The 27566-nt window shown below is 47.7% G+C and overlaps 1 protein-coding gene and 1 non-coding gene across 3 annotated transcripts in view; one reads left to right on the forward strand and one right to left on the reverse strand.

Annotated features, from left to right (window-relative positions):
* The window catches only part of SORL1 (sortilin related receptor 1), a 163726-nt gene that overhangs the window by 107880 nt on the left and 28280 nt on the right, over positions 1 to 27566 (forward strand). For both annotated transcript variants that reach the window (XM_025893456.2, XM_025893457.2), the window contains exons 26-40: positions 3929 to 4054; positions 7226 to 7333; positions 8832 to 8963; positions 9876 to 10007; positions 10636 to 10770; positions 11622 to 11777; positions 15955 to 16104; positions 18580 to 18711; positions 19707 to 19833; positions 20000 to 20169; positions 21842 to 21954; positions 22194 to 22298; positions 23091 to 23163; positions 24697 to 24779; positions 26013 to 26109. In XM_025893456.2, coding sequence (XP_025749241.1) covers positions 3929 to 4054; positions 7226 to 7333; positions 8832 to 8963; positions 9876 to 10007; positions 10636 to 10770; positions 11622 to 11777; positions 15955 to 16104; positions 18580 to 18711; positions 19707 to 19833; positions 20000 to 20169; positions 21842 to 21954; positions 22194 to 22298; positions 23091 to 23163; positions 24697 to 24779; positions 26013 to 26109 — 1839 coding nt within the window. The remainder of the gene's footprint in view (positions 1 to 3928; positions 4055 to 7225; positions 7334 to 8831; positions 8964 to 9875; positions 10008 to 10635; positions 10771 to 11621; positions 11778 to 15954; positions 16105 to 18579; positions 18712 to 19706; positions 19834 to 19999; positions 20170 to 21841; positions 21955 to 22193; positions 22299 to 23090; positions 23164 to 24696; positions 24780 to 26012; positions 26110 to 27566) is intronic.
* Positions 18963 to 19103, reverse strand: LOC112840637 (U4 spliceosomal RNA). The gene has a single exon (XR_012381620.1). It is a non-coding gene; the product is annotated as a U4 spliceosomal RNA (small nuclear RNA).

The raw sequence follows: 27566 nt of genomic DNA on the forward strand, positions 1-27566 counted from the left end.
TCAATTTTGTGTTTCGGCAGCATGTGCCGCTCCTCCGGGATGAATTAACAACCCATTTTTATGGGTGGGTTCGTCCGAGACTCCTAATTTTCTCTCCGATTTTTTTTTTTGGCAGGGCTGTCTGGGGAAAATGTAAAGTGCTTGCACCTCACCTGCTCCCTTGTTCCAGTGACTGTTCTTCCAAACCTATTAAAGATGATTCCCCTTCCCCGTTACCTCAAAATAGTTGGCGGTCAGCTGCGAGCTCATTAGCATGTGTGGCGTGTCCCTTCATTTCCTGACCTAATAAACTAAATCATCTGCAAAGCTAGAGAAAAATCAGTCGGGGTCGGCAGACGGGGTCGGCGGATTTCCTGTTGGCCTCAGCTCTCGTGCATGGTCTTTGCTCTTGTCCTCCCTGCTTTTTGTTTTCAATGGGACTGAGTTTTCTTTATTCCCTCTCCCCACCTCCCTGCATCGATTTTGAGCTTAAACATTTGATTTCTCTTCTTTCAGCGGTTAATGGTCTTCATGTAGTAACTTTCCCCTCTCTGAGACCTGTAGGGACTTCTGAACTGACTCCATAAATATTTAGTATTTTAGTTGTACATTTTAAGAATCCTAATATTCATCATTGTTATTATATTTTAGTAACCGTTTAACTTTGCTTCTTGTACCTGGTATCTCCTTTCCCCGTGTACATCTTTCTCTGTTTCTTGCAACAGGAGTCCGTGAATAGTAAGCTCTTTCAAGATTTTGTTTCTGTAAACGTATCTTTATTTCACTCTCAATCCTGAATTCAGATGGATCTGGGTTTCTCGGTTGGTAGTAATTTTCCGTTAAGTGTTTTGATGGGATTGTTCTATTTCCTTCTGGCCTCTTCTGTGTTGATGTAAATTCTCCTGGCAGGTGATCTGTTCAAACAACAATCAGACGTTCTTTTCTCTCCAGGTATCTGTAGGTTTTTGTTTGTTTGTTTGTTCTTGTTATGTGGTTTCACCTCCTTAAGTGAAATTATTTTTATTCATCCTGCTCCTGAGTCTTGTTTTCCTTCTAGAGGCTGAGGATTTGTTTTTCACCAATTCTGGGGAATTACAGCCGTGATCTTTTCAACTCTGTTTGCTACTTTCTCTGGTCCCGTCTTTAGCAGTTACTTTCAGCCATCTGTCGGGCTGTGTCCTTCTGTTGTTCATGCTTCCTGTTTTTGTATTTGCGGTCTCCTGAGTCTGTGCTAGAATCTGAGTTACTTCCTCAGTCTTCTCTTCCAGTTCAACAATTCTCTTTTCAGCTGAATCTGATGGGCTGTTTCACACATCCACTGAGCTACGTTTATTTCCACTACTATATTTTTTATATCTAGAATTTCTATCTGATTCTTTTTCAAAGTCTGCCTTTAATTTTTCAGGGCCCTTTCTTTATGCTTTATGTTATTATTTCGTGTCATTCATCATACAAATTGAATTGATAGTCGCATTTTTTTCTGCCCTCATTCGCCTCCTCATAGTCCAGTGCTTTGTAATGAATCTGGAAGTGCTTTCTTACCATATAAATTCATCCATCTCTTCTGCCCCTCCTGTATTCGGTTAATGCTTCTGACCAAGTGTTCCAGAGGGAAAGGAAGTCAAGGAAGATCTGTCCAAGTCCGAGAGTAAGGTGTAGGATAATGCCTCTCTTAGAAATCCTGATCCTCTAATTTCATGGTCATTTACCCCATTAGCCCATCCTTTCTCACAGTTACAATGATTCCTGCCGTGCAAAGGATTCTTATTTTTCTCCCCCCATTCTTTAGTCTGTATTAAAGTCAATCTCTTCCATCTTTATAATTAAAAGAAAAAGGTACTAATTAAACATGTATTAATTACCAGATACTCCATGTCAGAGACCTAATAAGTTACTCAGAAGATGGGAAAATTCAGAAAGAGAATGTGTTAAGAATTCCATTCATACCTGGCCACTGAAATGAAATTATACAAACTGATTAGACTTTCTGAGCTCAGCTTCTGTGATAGATTTTGGAGATCTCAGACATGCCTCCCAGAATGGTCATTTGGAAACTCCATTAGCACTCTGAAATTGTTTTCAGTTAAAAATGAGGTGCATAAGCTGAATAATAACAAGTAGATCAGTATGGCAATGAGCTTAGGCAGCAGTATATTTTATGAAAGTGAGCAAGGCTTTGCTGAGGAATATTTTCAAGGGCTGTCAGACTTGTAAAACGACCAGATCAAAAGTCTTCCAGGCAATGGCTTACTTGGGCAAAAGCTCACGTAACGTGCAACATATACATACTCCTCTTATCAGAGATAAAAGTATATCTTTAAAAGATGTTTGATGGATTCTGAGTGCCAAAGGTTGTAAAATATTAAAACTTCCTATAGACCCTATTTCCATGCTACACATATAGCCTTGATCTTCAGAGAGATGAGAAGACAACAGGTAATGGACCACCACTTGTTTTAAAGTGGTTTGAAAAGTCAGGTTCTTTGTATTTCAGACTGCTGCGCAAAATAGCCTAAAATTCAGTAGAAATTCTAGAGGGCATTGGAAGCCAATTTTCCCAATCCTTGAGTAGCAATTGCCAACCATCTTGATTGAATAAATAACTATAGTACGCACTCAATAAGCCACTTTTGTTTGTTCTGCCTCATCTGTTGCAAAGACATCCTGTCCACACAGTTAAGCTAACGGAGAGCCCATCCATCTCGATTGTATTATTTTCTATCAGAGGTAAACAAGGCCAGCCCTGGCTTTCATTCAGCAACGAAGAGACACAAACAGCTTTCTGTTTTAGCAGAGGAAGGGGAAATCTAATGGAGAGGTGGTTAGTAGTGCCGGTTGGGTTTGAGGCAGTTACTCTGCGTTCGAACTAGTCTTTTTGAGATGTTTTTAAAGGACTTCCAGGTGGCCTCCGCCCATGTATACAAACAAGGCTGTTGGTTTATAACAACAGCACTGTTTCCCTTGTGTCTTTTTCTTTTAATGTTTGTAGTGGGCACCATGTGTTGTGGGCTGGTAGATGTCAGTTGGGAGATTTAGACAAGTCGAGGTTCTGGGACCTTTCTGTGTGAGTTTGGATAAATCTTCCGTGCTCTCTGGATCTGAGGTTTTCCACATTTGAATTTGGGTCGTTTATTGAGAATTATGAAATCACAGGCTTTCAGAGCTTACAGGGGTCCCTGTATGTCAATATAGATGAGATTGACGCCCCCAGGTCTGGACCAGGTCTAGAGGCAGTCCCTGGAGCACGCACCACCTCTCCTTGTCCCAAAGAATCTGGATGAGTGAGTGGGTTCATGTGAGATTATAGACTGCACAGGCTTTGGACTTGGAGAGTGCTGGGGCTCTTACTTATCTTTGCAACAGGAGTCGCCCACTGAACGTGGGCGAGTTTCTTAATCTCTCTAAGGCTGTTTTTTTTTTTTTAATTCTTTTTATTTTTTTTTAAAGATTTTATTAACTTGAGAGAGAGAGTGAGAGAGAGCACAAGAGCGAGGTGAGGGGTAGAGGGAGAAGCAGACTCCCCACCGAGCAGAGGGCCCCACTTGGGGCTGGATCCCAGGACCCTGAGATCATGACCTGAGCCCAAGGCAGACTCTTAACCGACTGAGCCACCCAGGCGCCCCTCTAAGGCTGCTTATCTGTGAATGGGGAATAACCCTCACGTCATAGGCGGTTGCGAAAAGTGAATGATTTTTTTTTTTAAACCTGTACATCCATGCTTGTGTAACTTCACAGACTCACAGAGTCAAGTGATTTGCTGGATCAGGAGGCTGCACCCCACCTTCAGGGCAACCCCGGGTGCCCGGTTCCTGGCCAGGGAGGAACTCCGGCACTCCGATCCATACCGTGTTACCCAGGACAGTCTCTCCTTGGTCCGCTCCTCGGCAGTCGGTGGGGGAGCAGAGGTGAGGGTGGCGTTGACACTTTCTCTCTTCTGTCTTGCTGACAGCCATCTATCACACCTGCGAGGCCTCCAACTTCCAATGCCGCAATGGACATTGTATCCCCCAGCGGTGGGCGTGTGATGGCGACGTGGACTGCCAGGACGGTTCTGATGAAGACCCAGTGAACTGTGGTAAATGCCCATGCTTTGGCTTCCACCTGGAGCGTCCCTAGTGTCTGCCCTTCAGGAAAAGAGGCAACAAATGGGCCAGGGACTGGAGTACTGTTCTGCTGCGCCCGGGTGTCCACGCGGACAACCGAACGCACCGTTCCAGCTCCTATATGGCACTGCCGCTGGATGTTGAGGGGTGTGTTGTGTTGTCCTCGTTGGCAGGCAAACTGTTTTGCCTCACTGCTTTTCCATAACAACTTTGAAGAGAAGAAATGGCGACCCGTTCACCCACCCAGAGTGCCAAACGCAGTCACCACACGTACAGAAATGACCAGTATTCCACCAGAAATTAGCCAACAGTTTCTGTATAAATCGCATACTTTGTGACTGAGAGTACTCTGTTACCATCCTGTAGGAAAATGGCTCACCACCCCGAAGGTGGGACTTTTTCAGCATAACTGATTTCACAGAGAACTCTGAGGTGGTCACTTACCTTCACAAAATAGTCGCCACACAAACGCAAATTCATGAAATTCTGTTTTATGCCAAATATCTTTTTTTAAAAAAAGATTTTATTTATTTGTTTGACAGAGAAGGACACAGCGAGAGAGGGAACACAAGCAGGGGGAGTGGGAGAGGGAGAAGCAGGCTTCCGGCGGAGCAGGGAGCCCGATGCGGGGCTCGATCCCAGGACCCTGGGATCATGACCTGAGCCGAAGGCAGACGCTTAACGACTGAGCCACCCAGGCGCCCCAATGCCAAATAACTTTAAGGTTCTCTGTCATTATCCTTTTTTTCTAATGTCGGTAGGAAAAAAATCCCTGTGTTTCTCCTTTGCTCTCAGTATTCTGCTCACACAGTACTTCCAACACTTCTTGGCCACCACATGTGTGTTTTCCACATCAAGTAACTCTTCAGCACCAGCTGGGGGGTGTCCTCCAGTTAACTCATTCCTTACTCTTTCTTCCTTGGAATGGTGTCAGATCTCATGGGTGAGGGGTGTGGTCCCCAGCCCTGCCCCCACCTCCCATGCCAGTCACCAGCCTCCGAGTTGTCATCTGTACTTCTGACTGACCACCTCTATATCTGGGTCCCCCTCCTTGGGGTCAGTGATTTACTAGAATGTCTCACAGAACGCAGGGAAACACGTTTCCTAGTTTGTTAGAACAGGATGTGAGAAAGGATAGAAGGAACATCCAGATGGAACAGATGCATAGGGCAAAGTATCGGGAAGGGTTGTGGGGCTTCCGTGCCCTGTCCAAGACCTGCCGCTCTCCCAGCATCTCTGTGTTCAGCAACCTGGACGGTTCTCTGAGCCCCATACTTTTGGGATTTTTATAGTGGCTTTACCACATAGGTATGACTGATCATTACCTCAGTCTCCACCCTTTGCCCATTCCTAGAGGATCAGGGGTGGGGTTCAAAGTTCCAAGCCTCTAATCATGGCATGGTTTTCCTGGTGACCAGCCCCTATCTGAAGGCTATGCAGGAGCCCACCCAGAGTTGCCCCATTAGAACACGAGACTTCTATCCCCTAGGGAATTACAAGGGTTTCAAGAGCTCCGTGCTAGTAACCAGGGGCAGAGACCAGTATATATATATTTCCTGTTACTTGACACCATACTTCCAGATCTTCGTGGGATTGAAGTCATTGTCTGCATGTTGTATACCCTATTGCTCTCATATCAAAGTATTAAAGATGTTTGCCTATGTCTGTATTTTTCTATAGTCAGCATTTTCATGGCAGATGCACATTCACTTTGTGTTTCTCTGACTTACTTAGTTGCTTCCTGGTCAGGCATTTGAGTGTTTTTAGTTTTACACTATTATGCATAGTAAAATTATCTATTTCTTTGGAAATGAAGGCTTATTTTTTTCTTGAAGATACTTCCTAGGATATGTTCCTCAGTATGGCATTGCTGGGTCAGAGGTTCTGATGGACTTCAGTGATTCTCATTAAGTGTCTCCATATTGAGTTTCCAAGTGATGATACCCAAAGCATCTCTGTCAGTAGTGTAGTGTCTGTTTCCCTAAGTCTCCCTTGAGCTTACATTTTAGCTGTTTTCACTGATTTAATGAATGGGAGTTTGTCTCGTGTAATTTTAATTTTATACTTTTTTAAAAAAAAGCCTTATACTTAGTGACATTAAATATTTCCCCAACTCATGTACTCACTTCCTATTTGTTTGATGTCCTTTGAATAATTTCCTATTCCATGATGACCTTTTATGGGATTAAAACACATTTTCTTGCCTTACCCCTGGCCCTCCTGGAACCGTTCTCCTAAGAGTTGGGTTTGCAGTGGCCATGACTGACCTGCTAGAATTTACTTTTAAGCCTAACGTTGGGCAGTAGCTCTGTGTTCAGGAGAAAGGGTTATCTCATGCTAAGAATTCTCTACTAAGTGCAAAACCTAAGATTCTTAACATTTCTAGGATGGGCTTTCTCCAAAAGGGCTTTGGTTTGGAATTCCTGAAGAATTAAGATGGTGATTTATGAGAGCTTTCAAAGACCAGGATTTATAATCAGAATTCATGTCCCCCCCCTTTTTTTTAATTCACTGAAGCTTTTCTTAAAAATATGTACTCTTGAGTAGGTAACATATTTTCATGGTTCAAAATGGAAAAAGTATCAAGAGGTGTACAGTAAACATTTTTCTCCCCATCTGCCAAATTCCAACCCTGTCCACATAGGAAATGATGGTTGTATACCCTTTTGGATATTTTTGTGCATATGTGCAAATTTAAATGTACTGTGTATTCTTGTTCTCTTTTACACAAGTAGTGTGCTATGCATGTTGTTTTGTACCTTGTTTTTTTCGTACAACTGTGTATCCAATGACACGTTTTTACAGAGTGCTTCCTCAGTGCCTTTATGACAGTCTCGTGTTCCTGTGCACAATAAGGCATTGCAGAGTCCCCTGTTAATGGACACGTAGACGGTTTTCCGTGCGTTACAAAGAGCCTTACAACGAATAACCTCATACTTACACTATTTTACACTTGGGTGGGTAGGTTACATTTTTACAATGGCATTGCTGGGCACAGTGTGCACGCGTCGGTAACCATGGCCGTGCTTACCATCACCCACCTTCCTTAGGGGTGGTGCAGCTTTCCACCCGCACAACGACGCAGGTGAGTGCCTGCCTGTTTCCTCTCCGTCATTTCCTTCCGTTGTCGAATTGCATTTCAGAGAAGAAGTGCAACGGATTCCGTTGCCCGAATGGCACGTGCATCCCATCCAGCAAGCACTGTGATGGTCTGCGGGATTGCTCAGATGGCGCGGACGAACAGCACTGCGGTGAGTCCTCTCCCTGCCCTGGGGAAGCGCATGTAGTGGACTAAATTGTTGCATTTCCTCAGTACGTGCTGGTGGTTCGCTTTTAACCCGAGTTGATGCAGGACTCTGGGAGGCTCACGGTGGCAAGGCATTGTGGTTTGGGTGAAGAGGAGCCAGGGAGGGGGTTAGCAGTGGGGTGATGGCGGAATGGGTTGTAGCTCGGTGAATGCTGTTGTTTAGTTGCAGTATGTTCCAGGAGTCGACCCACTGTTTTGAATTGAACACTTACTTATCCTACTTTATTGGTTTTATTAGTGTTGCTTGGGTAACATTTTTGGCCAGGTGACTCTTTTATCCCAGTTTCCTTTAGACTCACAGAGGTTGTCTTGGGTCAGTGGTGCTCATCTGTGAGTATACTGTGCTTGGGTCCGCCCCCCCCCCCCCCCCCGGATTCTGATGTAATTCATCTGGAGCGTGGCCCGGGCATTGGGATTTTTTTTTAAAAAGTGCCGCAGGTGATTGTGATGGACAGCCCAGCTTGAGAACCGATGTCGCGGTGCAGGGGTTGGCAGGCTGGACTGCGGGGGAAAGCCAGCCCAGACGTAAGCTGTTCTATGGAATGAAGTTTTCTTTAAACACGGTCATGACTTGTTTATGTGTTGTCTGGGGCCGCTTCCACGCAAGAACGGCAGCGTGGAGTAGTCGTGATAGAGACTGTAGGACTCGCACACCCTGGAGAATTCGCTCTCTGGTTGTGTCAGCCACCATTCTCTAGGGAAACAGAACCCATTGCATGTGTGAATCTCTGGAGAGAGATTTATTTTCGGGAATCCGTTCATGCGGCGATGAGGGCTGGCAAGTCCAAATCTGCAGGGTAGGCTGGCAGGCTGGAGACCCAGGTGGCAGGCTGATGTCGCAGTTCGAGTCCAAAGGCCATCATCTTCCGGCTACGTCCTGGGTGGCCTTTTGTCTGTGCCCACATCCCCGGTGTCTCCTCTTCGAAGGACCCGGTCCCTGTCGGATCAGGGACCCCCCTCCCCTGGATGACCTCATTTAACCTTCATTACCTCTTTAAAGGCCCTGTCTGCAAATACAGTTACCCTGGGGGTTAGGGCCTTAACATACGAATTTTTAGGGATACGATTCAGTCCGTAACTCTGGTCCTTTATAGAAAAAGTAGTAGAGAGCCGGGATTCTGTGCCTAGTGATTAAGGTCGTGAGCTTGGACGGCAGACACCCAGGTCTGGATGTCTGTTTTGGCTGGCTCCCCCCTCATTCGCTGGGTACTCTTGGCAAAATACTCAATGCTGCCATCCCCTCTGTTCTCCTATGACAACTGGGCAGTAAAATCTCTCGTAACCTTGTCTCGAGGGTCAGTTGCTGTAGCGCAGGGCTCGGCACATAGCAAGTGCCCAATAAGTGGGTCTTCCTGCTGTCTCCTGAGGGCACATCTGTACCAGCCCTCCCCCTCCCAGTCCTGGGCGCTCACGGCCTTCTCCCCGCCCTGGACCCCTTTCAGAGCCTTTGTGCACACGCTTCATGGACTTCGTGTGCAAGAACCGCCAGCAGTGCCTGTTCCACTCCATGGTGTGTGACGGAATCGTCCAGTGCCGCGACGGTTCTGATGAGGACGCAGAGTTTGCAGGATGCTGTGAGTGGGGTGGGGTGGTGGTGGTGCGGGGGTTCGGGGGCGAGGCCCTGGAGACACTGCAAAGGGCTGGGCCGCTCTGGTTCACGGGTCTTGCTTGAGGGTCCAGTGTGGCCCTTTCTGAGAAAGACTGACCTTTGTTCCTTCAGAAGTACTGCTCTTTGGTGGTTGGTGTCCGTATCAGCAGAAGGTGTGGGAGGACCGGGGTCTTGGCCCAGAGAGCCCCTTCTCCGACCGGCCTTTCCCGCGCACCCGTCCCTCTGTAGCCCTTGCCTGGCGCCAGGGGTCATCCCAGCGCGAGTCACCGCTTTGCACGCGATGCGTTTATTGGACTGCCTGTCTCTGCTAGCTGGAATGTGGGCTTCACGAGCGCAGGGCCTTTGTCTCGTGCGCTGCCCTAGCCCCGCTCCTAAAACTGGGCCCTGCCTGTGGTAGCCACTCGTGCTAGTCTGCTTGGCCGCCATTACTAGAGACTGCAGCCTGGGTGGCTAAAAACAGCAAAATTCATTTTCTGAAGTTCTGGAGACCACAAGCTTGAGGTCAAGATGTCGGGTCAAGAGTTGGTTCTTCTGCAGTCCCCGTCCTTGACTTGCTGATGGCTGCCTTCTTTCTCCCTCAGTGCCTGTCTGTGCCTTGCTTTCCTTTTCTTTCCAGTCCTGTTAGATGAGGGTCCACCCTAATGACCTCAGTGTCACTTAATCACCTCTTTAAAGACCCTGTTTCCAAATATAGTCACCTTCTGAGCTACTGGGGGTTAGGCCTTCAATTGGCTTTTGCCATCAAGGAGCCTGGTAGCCGGTCTATCTCTTGGTGGAGGACAGTTTGCTCTTTCTTTTCGTTTCCAAGCAGTGTCCCACTTTGAGCTTTTCCATATGGCAGTAACCTGGAATTCATGCATGCTTGTTCCTTATCTAGCCCAAGACCCTGAATTCCACAAGGTTTGTGATGAGTTCAGTTTCCAGTGCCAGAACGGAGTGTGCATCAGCTTGATCTGGAAATGTGACGGCATGGATGATTGTGGTGACTACTCGGATGAAGCCAGCTGCGGTAAGAGCTTGGACCTTCAGCCTCCCGTCCCTAACCCCCGGGTCACAGTGCTGCCTGTGGTTAAGGAGGCCATTCTCAGCCCACTCCCATGCAGGCTCTGCCTTCTCCTTCCTCAGCGCTGGTTCCTGCCAGCTCTCGAATCTCTGTGTAAGGAATTGAGTCTTGAAGTGGCACCCTGCCCCCAGTCAGTGTTGGGGGATGTTTGTTCCCGTTCCTTTTCTTTGCCCAGTCGGGAAGTTCGCATGATCTCTAAGAAATACATTAGAGGGATTACGGGAAATCTTTTGCAGAGTGCTTCCCTCTCCTCTCCTAAAGGTTACAGATTCCACAACCTTATAGAGTCATTGTCACCGTTGGGTCAGAGTCAGTAATTATATCATTCCTCTGGTAAAGCGTCAAAATGAAAATTTTGGTATTATTTGTAAGATCCAGAAACATGGCTCAGAGAAGCATGAGTTGGGATCCAGGAAGATGGGGCTTGGGTCCAAGAGGCTGCCTTACCTGTATCTGGTAGGACGGTGCAGGCTGCCTGGGGACTTGGGCCTTGAGGAGGCCGTGTCTGTCTGGTTGCTGCGTGCGTTCACACTGGTGCGGGGCGACTGACTGACGGTGTGGTTCATCTCCCCAGAAAACCCCACAGAAGCCCCGAACTGCTCCCGCTACTTCCAGTTCCAGTGTGAGAACGGCCACTGCATCCCCAGCAGGTGGAAATGTGACAGGGAGAACGACTGTGATGACTGGTCTGATGAGAGGGACTGCGGAGGTGAGGGTCCTGGGTCCGCCCGTCACCGGGGCGCCCCAGCACACGGCCGCCTTTCTGCACAGAATCGGAGTTGGTTTCCTCGCGGCTGGGCTTATTCAGTGACTTTGGGGGCGCAGCTCTCTGAGTTCTTTCCTACCCCCGCCCACTTTAAAAGCAGCATGGTTGGTTTCTCCTGTTTCGAGGGCCATATTTTGCAGGCCACAGTGAGCGCTCCGGAGCCTGGCAACTCCAGGCAGGGCCTGCGGACCAGCAGTGTCCACATCTGCTTGGAGCTTGTGAGAAATGCAGGGTCTCCAACCCCGACCCCAGGCCTCCCTTCTGAGTCAGAATCTGCATTGTGACAAGATCTCTAGGTGATACAGGTGCTGTGTTGTGTCCGAGGAGCACTGGTGTGGGACGCGTGCTCGTTACTTTCCTTTTTGGGGTTCTCCTCTCTGAACTGGGTCTCAGGGCAGCTGCAGTGGAGTTGTAACCAGCGCAGTGTGTAGACTAAGTGGGAGTTCTCCATCCGCCCTCGCATTCTGAGCCACCTGCCTTCCATCAGCGTGCAAAAGCATCGAGCCCCTGTTGAGCCCCTGCAAAAGCAAACTCAATTCAAGTATTAAGCCAAATCAGATAAAAGGGTTGAGGTGTGTCTGCTCCAGAAAAGGGAAGAGGTTGCGGTCTATTCTGATACCCCGTTATAAATGATTTTTAGATGAGCTGCTGTCAGAACCATGCCTGATGCTGGCCTCCCTGGGCTGGGGCAGCTCAAACGGGGACGTCCCCGCTAAGTTTGGGGACACATTTTGGTCTGGATTCAAGCGTCTTGTAACACTTTGGGTGTTCTTGCTTGCTTGTGTTTTGCTCAGATTCACATATCCTTCCATCCCCTACGCCCGGGCCCTCTACATGTCTGCCCAATTACTACCGCTGCAGCAGCGGGGCGTGCGTGATGGACGGCTGGGTGTGCGACGGGTACCGGGATTGTGCAGATGGCTCGGATGAAGAAGCCTGCCCCTCGCCTGGTGAGTGCTGGCCCTGCCCGCTCCTGTGGCACCTGCCTTTGTGGAACGGACCTTCTGGGGGTCCGCCCAGAATGGCCCGGCTCAGTGCCCCCTGCCTTCTGGGACCCTGTGCTCTGTGGCCCCGGGCTGCTTCTCACCTCCAGAGCACTCGAGAGCTGGAGGGTCTCCTCTCCTCTAACCGCCTTCTCATCTGCCTGCACGAAAAGGCCAGCCGCCCGGCTTTGGCTGCGGTTGGGCCCCCTTTGCTTCCTTCTCCACAGGAAATTACAATGGCAATTACAGGGAAGTGTTTGCCTGTGTGTTAAACTCACAGGGTGCTGGCTAGTTGGCGGCCATCCTGCTAAAGGAGGGTGAGCACTGCCATCTAGTGGCGGGTCCCAGAGAGGCATCTGAAGGCCTGGGCAGTAACCGTGTTGCGGGAGGTGGGAGTCAACCCTGAGACCCTTAACTGTAGGCAGAACAGAGGTAAGGGTGCTGTGTCCTTTCCTGAGCGGGATTCTATTTCAAACTCGGTTACAGTAAGAGAGTAGACAGTTGTTTTCTGTGCTTTGCAAATCCTTTTCCTAGCAAACTTCTAGATCAGCAGTCATTTTCCTCCTTTAAAACTAAATCGTCCCAGGGCTTCACTGTTTGAAAGCATCAGTGGGTTTTTCTCTTGTCCAGAGCATAGATCCCAACCCTTGAGTCCTATTTTCAAGGTCCTTCCTTACCTGCCATTCCTTTGCCTGTCTGCCAAGCCGGGTTCCTCATCCTCTCTGAACAGACCTGCTGCTTCTCTGTTGACATTCCTTCAGCAGAGTTTCTGCCTTACCAGAGACCCCTGTCCTCCTCGACCTTGCCCTCACACTTACCCCTCTGCAAAACCCACTGTCCGTCGCAGCAGACAGAAGCATGGTTTTTGTAGCTAAAAGAGACCTTGATATGTCACCAGAGTTTATCAACGTACGGAACAGCGACCACCTGTAACGGAATCACTTGGGGGCGTTTGTAAGAACTGCAGAATTAGGATTTCTGCATGGAGCTCAGGAGCTCCCCATGTGACTGCTGGGTTCACTGAAGTTTGAGATTCCTGCTTGGAGCAAGTGCACTGTTACCTTCCCGCGCAAGCCCACCACCACGGAGCGTTCACTGAGTCCTGTAATCGGCACGGATCTTTTTTCCAGTCTCCTACTTAACCTGTTGTCCTTTTGATTCTTCGCTACGATCTGCCGTGCACTGCTTCCTGGTCATCTCATGCATGGGCATCTTTCTTTTCCAAGCGATTATACGGATCTCATGTTTTGGGATTGTGCCACGTACTACTTTGGACCCCCCCTGTGTTTATTCCAATAATAGGCAGGTAGCGTCCTATAAATGCTTCTCAAATTAAAACAAATTGTAAAATTATTTGTTATCTCTGTCCTTGGCCCCCAAGACCCACCTGTCTGTTTAATGATTCGATTCTCCTCTCAAAATTGTCTTTTGGTTACTGAAACCTCTGAGCAGGTGTTAACAGGCTCTAGCAAATTCTGCTTAATGCAGGGAGCAGATTCCTATTTCCATCTTTCCTTCAGCTTCTGTGATTTCTTTCATATGTATGTCATCAGGGCAAATTTAACTGGGTCTTCTCCCGCTCTCGGATCTGGTTTTTGCACTGCAAGTCTCCTAACTGGTCTCTGGGCCTTGTGTCTCTCCCCTTCACAGTTTACCTTCGGAGAGGCTGCATATGGATGCGTGATCATGCCTTCCCCGGTCTGGAACCTTCTGGTGTCCCCCTTACTGTCCACGCATTAGTGTTGTGATGTGCCTTAGCTTGGCTTTCTAGCCTCATTTTTTACTGCTTTTCCCCGTGCACCGTGTTTTAGCAGAGGGGTTCTAGGTGTAAGAGAGGCCCCTTTGAAAAGCCAGTTAAAACCGTGGAATGTGCACAATATCCCCAAATTAGTAATTGGTTCTTGTTGTTTCATTTATTAGCTCAGGTTATCGTGTGCTGTCTGCTAATGCTTTCCCCTTCTCAGTTGCCTCTAGGGGTCACTTTCTGCAATGTCACCGTATCAGTGATTTCTGAGCCCCAGAGTTTCTTTTGGGGGTATCCCTTCTACCAGCCTGGATCCTCCTCTCTGGGCCCAGTGCTGTCCGGGCCTGCTGCACGCCCCTCCCCTGGGCCTTCACTGCCCTCCTCGGGACTCCTTTTGCCTTTCTCCTGGTTTAGAGTCTCTGTTTCCTGGGTCTTGTGTCTTGCTTTTCTTGGTTTGCTCCCTTGTGTTGTTGAAGTGCACCCTCCAGTAGTTTTGTCCAGTGACAAGGTGGTGCAGAGGCCAAGGACACAGAGAAGACAGCCTTCAACGTGTTTGTCTTCTGAGTTTGCTGCTTGGGGTTTGTGCCTGTCACTCTCTGTGCCTGGACCACACGTGTCTCGCGGGATGTGGCTTCTCCATTCTAAGGACTTGTTTGACTTCTCTTATTTTAGAGATTCTGTTTTCTATATCCCAGATTTCTCTCCCTCATTCTTCATTTCCCTCTCTCTCTCTTTTATCTCTCTCTCTCTTTTTTTTAAAGTTTAATCCCATTTTTTTGGTAGAGCACATTTTCCAGAAGGTTCCCTGGGAAACAGAACGTGGGAGGCATCATTGAGGTCTTGCTTCTCTGAAAGTGTTTTATTTTCTGTCTTCACATGTGAGTGATAGTTGTTGGTCTGGGTTTGGAATTCTTTGTTGTCAGTAATTCTTCAGAATTTTGAAGGTATTGCTCCTGTCACTGAGCAGCTCCTGGGAAATCCAAAGCCATTTTGATTGTGATCTTGTGCATGTCATGTGTTTTTACCCTCTGGAAGCGTGTAGGGTATACCCTTTTGGCTCCAGTGTTTTGAAATTTCACAACGATGTGCTTTGATGCGGGTCCCTTTCCATCCAGTGTGGTGGATGGACACTGATAGCCTCTTTCATTCCGGAAACTTACGTATTTGAGTTTGGGGAATTTTTCTTGAATTACTCCATTAATCTTTTCTGTTTTCTCTTTCCTCCTGGAACTCTTGTCATTCATACATTAGATCTACTGATGTGGTCCTGTCACCTTTCTATTTTTTAATCGATCCCCCCCCCTCTTTTTTCCCCCCTTCTACTTTCTGGAAGGTTCAGCTCTATCTTCCAGCTCTGCTTCTGAGTTTTCCATTACAGTTACCTTTGAAATTTCTCATACTCTTCCTTTTGCATGGCATCCTGTTCTTTTTTCATGCAGAAATAGATATTCTTTCGTTCTGAGCATATTGAGGATATTTATATTTGAGGTTTTATTCTTACAGAGTCTCTCTTTCTTCCAAATGTTCTTTTTTTGCAGGGAAGGGGTCTGTACTCGCTTCTGTCTTTCATGTCAAAGGTTTTCCCCCAAATAATCCTGGGTTGCTTACTTGTGTTTAAGGATGGGGACAAAAATGCAAGCGATTCTGCACACAGGTAAGCTTGTCAGCTTTGAGTTTCATGGTGGGGCTGTTTGGTGGGGAACTTTTGATCTGGGTTGCTTGAGGATTTGTTTCTGAGGCTGATCGATTTCCCTTGAGGAGAATTTTACAATCTCCTGCCTAGTGAATAAAGGTGTTCCTGCCAGGGCTTATGCGGGACAGGGACCAGGGTCCCCGCATTCAGCAATCTGAGGGTTTAACCCCCTCTCTGCAGTATGGCATTCTTGCTCTTCACTAGGCCCTTCTAACCAGCCCTTTTAACCTCCACGTAACAATCCTCCAGGCTTCTGGGGGGGTGACGTCCAGGGTGATTGTCACATGGGGCTGGTAGGGGCAGGGCACGTAGGGACTCTTGCTGCTGCTCAAACATTCTTCGGTTTGTTCCCTTACTGTCTTTATTCCCCTTCTCTGTTCACAGATACCATTTTTCAGCTTTTTGAAGATTCTGTGATGTTGATCTTGTGGGTTCTTTGCTTTCTGCCGTGACAGCTTAGGATGGGGTACAGCCTCCTCCGGTCCCTTGAGTCACTTACCGCTGTCTGCATTCCAGCTTCCAAAATTAGATGGCTGTGTCCTGTTGATCTGCCTTCCCTATCCAGAACTTATATTTGTCTTCAGGCCCCCATCGTCATTCCAAAAGCACCATAATTTCCCGAATTTCCTACCAGGTTGAGTTGGTTGCTCTTGCTGACCAGCTCCCTCAGTACTCAAAAAGTGAATTTTCAAAACTTTTTCTTCCAGCGAATGTCACGGCTGCCTCCGTTCCCACTCACCATGGGCGCTGTGACCGATTTGAATTCGAGTGTCACCAGCCAAAGAAGTGTATCCCCAACTGGAAGCGCTGTGACGGCCACCAAGATTGCCAAGACGGCCAGGATGAGGCCAACTGTCGTGAGTAGTCTTGGAGGAATTCACCGCTTGGGAGGATTTCGGGAGAGCAGGAGACCTCATCACTCCTGCTTCGTTTCTCATGATAACCTTGCGATTTGGGGATTATCTCCATTTTAGAGAGAGGAGCATCAGCTTCAGAGATCACCTTGTCAGTACCAGACTGGGACATTTATTTAGTTGTTGTTTTTTTGTTTGTTTGTTTGTTTTGTTTTTGTGTTTTTTTTGCACGGGGTTGTGACCTTTTCATCATGCCACATTCGAAGTTCTTATAGTGGAATACTCTGAAATAACAGAGGGAAACAAGGGAGTACGGTAAAATTCAGATGGATCTTTGGGACATCAAGATAACAGGGCAGATTGATCCCATACTTTCCAAAATCATAGTAGGAACATTTCAGCCAAATAAGTAACTGCACCGTAAGATGAACATTGAAAATAATTAACAGAGGAAATGAAATAGGACCTTCCTCCTGGGTGAGATTAATTCTTTAATTGGCATTCTTTAAATAAGTTTCTTTTACCTGTTCCAAATCGGCCTTATTCATCAGGATGTTGCCTAGTTAAGGGTCTTAAAATCAAGATGTGCTCTATTTCCAGTCTTCCTCAGTCCATTAATCTGAGAGCCCTATCAAAAAAGGAAATGAGATTAACATGACAAGATTCTTCTTGGAGAAGCTGGCCCCTGAAGGCCGCCACATTCTCTTCCAAGTGCCAGTTAATCATCTGTTTAATTATCAGCTTAAGGATTTTCAGAGATTAATGACAACCATATTCTCTATTTCTTTTTTTTTTTTTTTTAAGATTTTATTTGTCTGACAGAGAGACACGGCAAGAGCAGGAACATAAGCAGGGGGAGTGGGAGAGGGAGAAGCAGGCTTCCTGCCGAGCAGGGAGCCCGAGGTGGGACTCGATCCCAGGACCCTGGGATTACGACCTGAGCTGAAAGCAGATGCTTAACGACTGAGCCACCCAGGCGCCCCCTGTATTCTCTATTTCTAAAACCTATGTTTTCCCACTTTAAAAAACGCTGAGACATGTTTCATAAAGAAACCTCAAACACCCACCAGCTTTACGACTCACCTGTTGTTTGGATATATTTTACCACGTGGAATAATTGTGGAAGGGGGATCTTGGTATTTTCTAAAACAATGCCCTTCATAGAGTTTCTCCTAGAGTTTCTCTCATTTCTGCATGAAATGACCCCTGTCGATCATTCTGTTGCTGTTTCTCTTTTCATGTTTCTTTGTAGTTTTTAATCGCTACCTAAAACCACAGAGTGATTTGCTTACTTTTTTGCTGTTTCTCTCAATAGAAAGTAAGCTCTGTGAGCTTAGGTCCTTTGTTGTACACATCACCATGTTCTTAGCATCTTGAACAGTACCTGATTCACCGTAGACCTTCCATGAGTATTCACTGGTTGGGTAGATGGTTGGGGAGATGGGTGGATGGATAGATGGATGGATGGGTAGATGGTTAAATGGAGGGGTAGATGGGTGGGTGGATGAGTGGATGAATGGATGGGTAGATGGATAAATGAAGGGGCAGATGGATGGATGGATGGGTGTCTAGATGGGTGGGTGGGTGGGTGGGTACTGGGTGGCTGGTTGAATTGGATAGGTAAGTGGGTGAATGGGTGGGTAGGTGGATGGATAGATGGAAAGATGAATTCCATTTTGGGTTTCTTATACTAGTGGGTCTCCAGTGTTTTCTAAATCCTCTAGTGCAGTTTTATTTGTAACCAAGTCCCCCCGCCCAACCTCCCCAAGGCAAACCAATTTCAGCTCAGCATGTCACAGAGCTCTATAATACAATGATTTTCCAGGAGATGGGGGATTATAGTTTGTAAAAAGCCTCACATTTCCTTTCTTTCAATGACAATTACTATAATAGAGAGCTCTTTTTAAAAGTATATTTAATTGAAGTCTGTACCTCCACACTAGCGACATGCACAGTCTTAATTCGTCATTCACGTGAGCACTCGCCAGTTGAGGATAGTTGTTAAAACTTTTCAATCCACCCCGACCCCCCGTATCTTTTTGCCTCTAGGAACATAATTCTGGATCCATTATCCATTCCCGTTGACCATGCTGGTTCTCTCACAAGAACATTATCCAGTTTTTCTACTTGCATCTCAAAGTGTGGTTTTCAGAAGCAGATGCAGTGTCTCAGAGAGAAAACAAGATTCCTTGTTCTCATTCTAGTACAGAAATTTTGGACCCTGGCCAATTCCGGTGACTCACCGTGGAGCCTGTAAATTATTGCACCCACTCTAGATCATTTGACCCCAAAGCTCTTCCTCTTCCTGGAGGCAGATTCCCGTTGTTCATGTCAGATAAGGAGGCATCCCAAGTGCCACCGTGGGGATTACTGCTCCTTGTTCCAGAGACGTGTTTTGAATCAGAAGCTGATTAGTGCAGACCACTTTTCCTAAACACGATCTGCTATTACCACAACGCGCCCTCCCCTGTATTGCAGCCACACACAGCACCTTGACCTGTATGAGCAGGGAGTTCAAGTGTGAGGACGGTGAGGCGTGCATCGTGCTCTCGGAGCGCTGTGATGGCTTCCTGGACTGCTCAGACGAGAGCGATGAGAGGGCCTGCAGCGGTGAGTGCCAGCCCTCGGGCCCTGGGCTCAGCCTCCACCCCCTGCGGGCACTCTGCCGGGAACCTTGTGAGCCTTTCCTCAGCCTGAAGGGGAAACCGCTTTTTGTCCGGTTTTGGAGCACCCGGTGAAGGGAGGCTTGTCCCGCCTCTGCCCAGGTGCACCACGCTCGCAGAGCCTCAGGCTTCGTGGCGGGGTGGACGCAGTCCTTCTGTCTGGAGCGCCCTTAGTAATTGCCCTAGTCTTTTGGGGCTGCCATTAACAGAACATCACAGACTGAAGGGCTTCTAAACAACAGAAACTTACTTCTCTCAGTTCTGGGAAAAGTTTTCAGTTAGCAATAATCACGCCTCGGATAAACCTCATTGGCTACGATACTGCCACCGCGCAAAGCTCTTCTCTCAGTTCTGGAGGCTGGAAGCCCGGGTCAGAGCACCAGCAGGTTCCACGTCTGGTGAGGGCTCGCTTCCCAGTTCATAGATGGCCGTCTTCCCTGTGTCCTCCCGTGGCGGAAGGGGTGAGGGAGCTCTCTGGGGTTGCTTTTATGAGGACACTCATGTCACTCCTGAGGACTCCATCCTTAGGACCTGATCACCTCCCAACGGCCTTGCTTCCTGATCCCATCACATTGGGGATTGGGTTTCAGCATATGAATTTGGAGGGACACACACATTCGGTCTATCGCAGTAATGGATCTTTTGCTATGACATTGTCCCTGGACCTGTAGAATTCTCTCTTGAGAAACAGGCTTACCTCCGTGTAGACAAGGAGGCAAAATGCAAGGAAAATACCGTGACTGGAAATTTAGGAGACCCCGGGCAAGGTCGTACAGGAAGGCTTGAACTCTTTTTTTTCTGTGATGTCTTAAGAGGCTGACCATGGCCTGACAATCTAGATCCTGGTAGGTCTGCCTAAACATCAGGGACCTCTTGGGTCCTTTGAAACGCAAGGATTTGTGAGATACCACTTTCTTTCCCTTTCCCCCTTCATCTCTCTAGATGAACTAACTGTATACAAAGTACAGAATCTTCAGTGGACGGCCGACTTCTCTGGGGACGTAACGTTGACCTGGACACGGCCCAAGAAAATGCCCTCTGCTGGTTGTGTCTATAATGTCTACTACAGGTGGGTCCCATCTTTGCCATGAGAAAAGAAAACAGTGTTCTTACCAGCACTGGATGTTCTGCAAACTCTTGTGGTGTGCACAGAGTGGCTCTTCATTAGCTGAGCCCAGCGTCCTTTGCAACCCCACACTGCTCTGATGTGACTATATCTTTCTTCTTCCGGCCAGGGTGGTCGGAGAGGGCATCTGGAAGACCGTGGAGACCCACAGCAATAAAACCAACACCATATTAAAAGTTTTGAAGCCAGACACCACGTATCAGGTCAAAGTGCAGGTCCAGTGTCTCAGCAAAGTGCACAATACCAACGACTTTGTGACCCTGCGGACACCAGAAGGACGTAAGTATTCTAGTTTCTGTTTATGGTGTGTCCAAGACCTACTGTGGGATTTGCAGAGAGTTTCCCAAGGACACTCAGGAGTGTGGGAACCTAATGACATGGGCCGCATGTATACAGAAGATTTGTGGCGAAGCTTGATGGTCCTGCCTGAGCTGTTGAGCACGTATTCTCCTTATTAGGTCATGTGGGGTTTTGCTACCTTCGGAAGTTAACTTCAGATCGTGCCCAACATGGCCTCTTTTGCATTGCTTCTCTAGCTCCTGTCTCTACCTTCCATCTCCTAGTACTCAGGATTTGTGAGATCATCATTGTTAAAACATGAGGCATGTCAGGAGTACTAAGGCTCCGTTTCCAAGAGATTTACCAAAACTCACATGTCCTAGAGAATTCCCTGCTTCCTCACCTCTCACGGTAGCTGACGTCGGGTGACTCCATGCTTATTCCAGTGATCTTCGTCCCCAGGGTCTTGTGAACTTTGCATTTGCGAGGGCCCATGCTTACATTTGGGTTATGGTTGGAGACCTCTGTATGAACTCCAGTCGGTCTTGATGTACGTGCAGATGCTTACGTATAAAATAGTTACAGATCCGTGTCCACAGGCAGGCTGGTATCACATAGATAGTTCCTTGCTCTGTCAGCTGGGAAGGCCCAGACAGATGACACTTCCATAGCAGTGAGCACACCCATCACTAAGATCGAGGCTTCTGTGCCATTCTTCATAAAAAGGAACCAGGGCTCCTTGAAGCTCCTTGAAGCTCCTTGGTTGCTTCCAGCACAAGGGCAGGATACCTACAGGGGGATCCTGGAGAAAGCACGGAGGTGTGAAGCACGGCAAAACTCACTGACAACCTGTGTGTTATGATTTTGTTAACACTTGTTTAGTAGAGCCCGGGGGTGTCAGACGGTCCTCCAGAGCCCGCAAGGGAGAATTGAAATAGGTCTGGAGGAAGTACACAGCACATCTCATGTGACCCTGGGGCACAGGTGCAGGCAGGATGCAGGCAGGCTGCAGGCATGGGTGTAGGCAGGCTGCAGGCAGGCTGCAGGCATGGGTGTAGGCAGGGTGCAGGCAGGGTGCAGGCATGGGTGCAGGCAGGGTGCAGGCATGGGTGCAGGCATGGGTGCAGGCAGGGTGCAGGCAGGGTACAGGCATGGGTGTGGCTTCTAACCCCATTCTGAAGGCAGTCACAAAAGAGAAGATCTAGAAATGTCTTGACACTAAAGTCATTAAGGACCTTGCTTTGAAGGTGATCCCATTCATTTGGGTATAGGAGTTCTGTGCTGTTAGAAAGGAAGTCTCCTCATTCCTTTGTAGTCCTGCCCATGATCCTGGGATTGGATGAGAAGTCGAGGCAGGAGGTGTTGTCCTTGGCAATTGAGATCGCAGCACTGAAGGTCTAGTGCCAGCAAGTGATTCCATCCTGCAGCCCTTGTGAGCCGTAGACCTCCATCACACGGGACTAAGCCGCGATCTGATGTGTGCACTGCACACCTTGGGTTCTGGAAGAGAGAAAGGGTTTGTCGATGTGAAGACCAAGCTTACAGCCTTTATTGGTGAATAGGTCCCAGTGCTGGCTCTGGATTCTTTCTAGTCTTTGTTTCAATCTCAGGAAAGTTCCTCTCCTTTACCAATATGCAGATGGGTTTTAACCCTGAGCTGACTCTTTTCTAGTGCCGGATGCCCCTCAGAATCTCCAGCTGTCACTCCACAGGGAAGAGGAAGGTGTGATTGTGGCCCACTGGACTCCTCCCACCCACACCCATGGCCTCATTCGAGAGTACATTGTAAGTAACTTCTAGAAGTGGCGGGCCTTGTGTGTCTACGTGAACAGATTTCTGGGTCTGCCAGAGCAGAAACGTGTTCTGAGTGGCTAGGACTTGAATTGATGTAGCCGGGGAGATAGCGCTCCACCCATGAGAACCCTTGGCATCTCACCTCCCTCTCTCTTCCTGCCTCCTTGTAAGGTATCAGGATGTCCCAGACCATTGGTTACCTTGCTAGTAATTTCTTCTTTTCACTTTAGGTGGAATACAGCAGGAGTGGTTCCAAGATGTGGGCCTCCCAGAGGACTGCTAGTAACTTTACTGAAATAAAGAATTTACTGGTCAATGCTCCATATACTGTCAGAGTGAGTATCAGCCCCCATTTCAGCCACCTGGGCAGTCTCAGAACACAAGGACTCCGTGCTTACCTTTGTGAGATACTTGCTAGTAGTCTGCTAAAAGCCTGACCCCTTGCTCTGGGAGGTCATCATCATTTCAGTCTCTTAAACCAGTGCCACAGAGAACTTGAAATCAAATTTCCCTCAGATAACTGAGAATTTATGGTACTGCAGCTCTACCTGCTTTTAACCTGGATCTTCTGCTAGCGTTCCAGCTCCTTTACTCCTGCACTTGCCACTTTTCTGCTTCTCCTTAGCTGCAGGGTGTTGCAGAGCTACGGTAAGTGGCATTTAGAAGCCGCTGTCGTAGGGATCTTAGGCAACATGCTATCAATACCTTTAGCAGAAAAGAGACCGATTTTGTGCAGAACATGTTTGTTGGGACCATTAACTGCGCACCCAGGCTCCATGACACTGATGATTTTCCCAGTCCCCTTTCTCATATACACGTATGTTTACGTCATAAACATCGTGTGCACATACCCCCCCATCCCCCACCCTATAGAAGAACCTGAGACCTGTCAATCAACAGAAATCCATCATGCCTGCACTGTCACAGCTCCCTTTGCCCAGATCCCTCCTGTTTTCTCCTCCCCCTCTGTTGTTGCGTTTGCTGGGGCCTCTGCGTGTCTGGGATCGCCCTGCATAGACTGTTTGCCACCCTCACTGCCAGAGTCCTGGCCCCGTAGCTCCTTCAGAACCCTCAATGTATGGCGCATTGCCTTTATTTTATACTAATTCATGCTCTGATTTGACAAGGTGGCTGCAGTGACGAGTCGTGGAGTAGGAAACTGGAGCGATTCTAAATCCATTACCACCGTCAAAGGAAAAGGTAAATGATCCCGGTGTTTGCAGATTGAGAGAAGATAGAAACCCTTTGGAAATGACTTTCAGCGTGACTAGGAGACGGAGAAGCATAGATGAGAAAACTTCACACGACCTCCTTCCCCCTGCCAACATGCACGCATTTCCAGGGGTTTCCAGTAGTGCTTTAGATATGGAGTTTCTCTGGGGACTGTCTGAAGGCACTTCTCCCCGCAGAGCTGCACAGTTCTTATGGTGCAGACATACAAAGGGATTTCCAGAGGCTGTCATGCCCAGCTCTTGTGCTCACGCGTGATATCCAAAATAAAAGGACTCATTCCTTCTCACAGCAGATATGGATGATTTTGTATGTGTCCGTTGATGGTGTTCATTAGAGTGCCATGCTGACACTTGTAACTTCCCCAGTGGCACTGACAAACGATGCCAAGGTGGTAGTTTCTAGTGCTTTGCATACATCGGCCCATCTCATTGAACCCTTAGCACCCTCCAAACAATATCTATACGAACGGAACTAGAAAGCAGTTAAGTCATTTCCTGCACAGTCAGTAAATGGCAGAGAGCTGGGATAGGAGCCTGATCCTCCCGACTCCAAAGCCTGTACCTTTAACTGCCGGGCTGCCCTGCCTGCCCTGGGCTGAGATCCCTGCTCCCATGCACTGTTCTGCTTGCATGTGTGCCTCACGAGGGTCGGGGTCCTGTCTGGTTTCCTCCGCTCTCTCACTGGTGTCGAGGAGGAAGCTGGTGAAATCGTTGATGAAGGAGTGAATTAAAGCAATTAAAAGGAAGGCTTCTGGCACACTTGGGGAGACCAACTATGGCTCCTGTTCCCCGATGGTTTCCAGAACGTAGCCTTGGCACCTGTGGCTTTCGTTTCTGGACAGAAGTGTCACATGGAGTGTGGTTGGGGGGTTTTACCTTAACCTGAGCCTGCGAGAGATGGGCTGTGGGTTATGGAGAGTCACTGTAAAATTTGGGCTCATGGAGATCAGGGCAGGAGGCCAGCCAGTCTTTGTGATAGGGTGCTTGGCGGTAATTAGAAAAAGCGTACCGAGTGCACACTCCCCTAGAGTTTTGATGGGGTTGTCATTTCTCTCTACAAAACCGATCAAAACATACATACTGAAAAGAAGGGACACTGGAAGGTCAGCAATAAGACACGTACACGTACCTTGAATTCCCTGAGCACAAATCACACCTGCCTTGGAAAGTCTCCTACAGTTCTTTCGTCTGATTTTGGTGGGATGGCACTTTTTAGAAGCAGGCTGCAGCTGGGCTGTTTGGGGACATTTACATCATGGAACTTTCCTGCTCGACCCAGTTGCCAGGATAGCTGACGGAGCCAAGGTAGCTGTGTGATCCACCCTCAGCTCTAGGACAACGGCAGTAAAAGAGACGAGTGAGGACAGCCAAAGACCTGCCCTTTCCTCCCGCACTAAAAAAAAATCGCTTTGTCTGTTGAGTTGAGAGCTGTGAAGTCCTGCCTTCCTCACTTTTCATCACGTGGTTTCTCTTTTTGAATTCCTTTTCTTTTTGTTTTTAGTGATCCCACCACCAGATATCCACATCGACAGCTACAGTGAGAATTCTCTGAGCTTCACCCTGACCATGGAGAGTGACATCAAGGTAACATTGGGATTTCAGACTGGCAGTCGGGTGGGGCTCTCCTTGTGATGGAACCGCTGTGGCCCGGCACAGTACGAGGAAGAAGAGTGAGTGACTTGATCCAGTAAAACCCAAATACCAGGACTAGGTTGGTTCCTTCCCCCATGAAGAACAACTTGAGTCCTTCTCGTGTAATTATTCTGCCTCAGCCTGGTGCCTTTTTTTTTTTTTTTTTTTTTTTTAAGCCATATAATTAAATGGTTCACAGCTACAGTGCAAATAAAGAGTTGGTGTTAACAGAATATGTATGCCCTGTAATTTTCAGCTTTATTGGATTTCCTGGTGCGAAGCACTAAGGCAGAAGTTCCCACAGTGAGAGAGGGAGAGAGGCAGATACCTTAGAAACATATCCACTTACAGCCACTGCGCATCCTCCCCTTCTGGCGCCACCATCCCTTCCGCGCGGCCCGTCTGCAGGGCCCGCTCCACCATAAGCCTCTGTGTGCCTTTGGTTTTCCAAGTTGAGATTCACCTTCCATAACGTTCTTTCTTTCTCATATGTTTTTCCTCACCTCCCTCCCTGTCTGAAGCTGTGGTGGGACAAACAGCCTTCGGAGCCCTTGTGCCACTTGCTGAACCACAATTTGGTGGCCTGCCCTTGGCTTCAGAGACTGTTGCTACAAGGGATGACCTTTCCCTAAACCCTGTCTATATCGTCTTCGCTCTTGAGAGCATTTTGATTTTTTTGTTGTCGCCCCATATTTAAAGATCTTCGGATCAAATCCTTTTATGAGCTCAGGACTTAGAAAAAGTAATGTTTCCTGAGGCCTGGGTATATTTGCTCCTGTTAAGACAGTGGGAGCTGAACAAGCCCCTTTCGTATTGACCCCTTGGCCTTGACTGCAAGGATCACCTGAGCTAAGATGTAGCCTTCATTACCATAATGTAATTCTCTTTAAAGTTGGGTTCCTTATGAATTGGCCCTCGTCCTTTTATTCTGCACCCAGTTTTTTTTGTTTGTTTCATCACACCTATAGTGTATATTACAGTCTCATATTTGTTTTTAGAAGCAGGTGCCATATAACTAAATATTCAATGATAGCACACAGGGAACCTGTCTAAAGATCAAAAGAAACAACCCGTCCATTAAGAAAGGCGATGCCTAAAGGAACAAGAGCAAAGGGCTGCCTTCTGTGTTTGCTATGCTTCCTGGCTGTGTGCTGTTCCCCTAACACGTTTCTTGGTTCCTGGCAGGTGAATGGCTATGTGGTGAACCTTTTCTGGGCATTTGACACCCACAAGCAAGAGAAGAGAACTTTGAACTTCCGGGGGAGCATCTTGTCACACAAAGGTAACACCTTGGAGCTAGTTGGTGTGTGAGCAGGGAGGAGTAGGGAGATCGAGACCTCCTGGTAGCAGAGCTTGTGTGGGGCCTGCCTGGAAGAGGGGCTCCTCTCTGGCTGTCATTCTGGGTGAGCAGATTAAAGAGACTGTGAATGACTCCTGCCTCTGGGGGCGGGTCCACTTGGTGGCTCCTCAGCCCCCTTCTCTAGCTCGTTGGCCCTTTAGTGGAAGTCGGCGGCTTAAAAGAGGAGAAACTAGAAAGAAGCCAGATTAACCCTATACCAATTATTTTTGGCGTCCAAAACAAGCTCTTAGAGTGAGATGCCTGCCTCTCCTTTCTGGCGTGGTTTGCTCCTCCTTTGCTAATACAAGGTACACAGGACACGGGGCATAGTTGCTATTCAGTGCACGTTTGTTGAGCGAATGGACGAACAAGCTGAGCTAAGGGAAGAGGGAAGGTAATGCCCTAGTCCCTCTTGTATCTGTGCACCTGCTGTGCATAGGCACTTACCTGGGTGTTCTATGTGTACCATTTTATAGAACCCCAGTCATAATTCTGTCGGATATGCTCATTTCCCTGATGAGAACCCAACGTTGAGAGAGAAAGTAATTCCCACAGAAGGCGACAGCGTCAGGATTGGAACCCGCATCTTTCTAATTCCTAAGACTGTGATCTCATTGTCTCAAGGTCACACCAACAGAAATTGGCCGAATCGGGAGCCATGTAGTCTTCCTAGCTGTTGCCTCGAATATATTAAGGGCTAGCTTGATGCGAGGCTCCGTGCCAGACACTTTACAAGCTTTTTCTTTTTTTAATCCCTGCAATAGCAGCTGCTCTTAAGTGCTATTGTTTTTTTTAGTCTTACAAACAAGGAGATGGACTCACTTTAAATACAGTTGACCCTGAACAATTCGGGGTTAGAGGGCACTGATCCAGTAGAAAATCTGCATATAACTTTTGACTCCCCCAAAAACTTAACTAATCACAGGCTACTGTTGACCAGAAGTCTGACTGATAACAGTCCATTAACACATATTTTGTATGCTGTATGTATTCTGTACTGTGTTCTTACAATAAAGTCATCCAGAGAAAAGAAAATATTCATCTGTCTGTCTATCTATCTATCTATCTATCTATTTTCCTTTGAGAGGAGGGGAGGTAAGGGGCAGTGGGAGAGGGAGAGGGAGAGATTTTTTTTTTTAATTTTTTATTGTTATGTTAATCACCATATATTACATCATTAGTTTTTGATGCAGTGTTCCATGATTCATTGTTTGTTCATAACACCCAGTGCACCATGCAAAACGTGCCCTCCTCAATACCCATCACCAGGCTAACCCATCCCCCCACCCCCCTACCCTCTAGAACCCTCAGTTTGTTTTTCAGAGTCCATCATCTCTCATGGTTCGTCTCCCCCTCTGACATACTCCCCTTTTCTTCCTCTCCTGTTATCTTCTTCTTTT

Source organism: Callorhinus ursinus, unplaced genomic scaffold (assembly GCF_003265705.2).
Source record: "Callorhinus ursinus isolate GAN/ISIS: 27379988/994484 unplaced genomic scaffold, GSC_fseal_2.0 scaffold19, whole genome shotgun sequence".
NCBI classification, from domain to species: domain Eukaryota; kingdom Metazoa; phylum Chordata; class Mammalia; order Carnivora; family Otariidae; genus Callorhinus; species Callorhinus ursinus.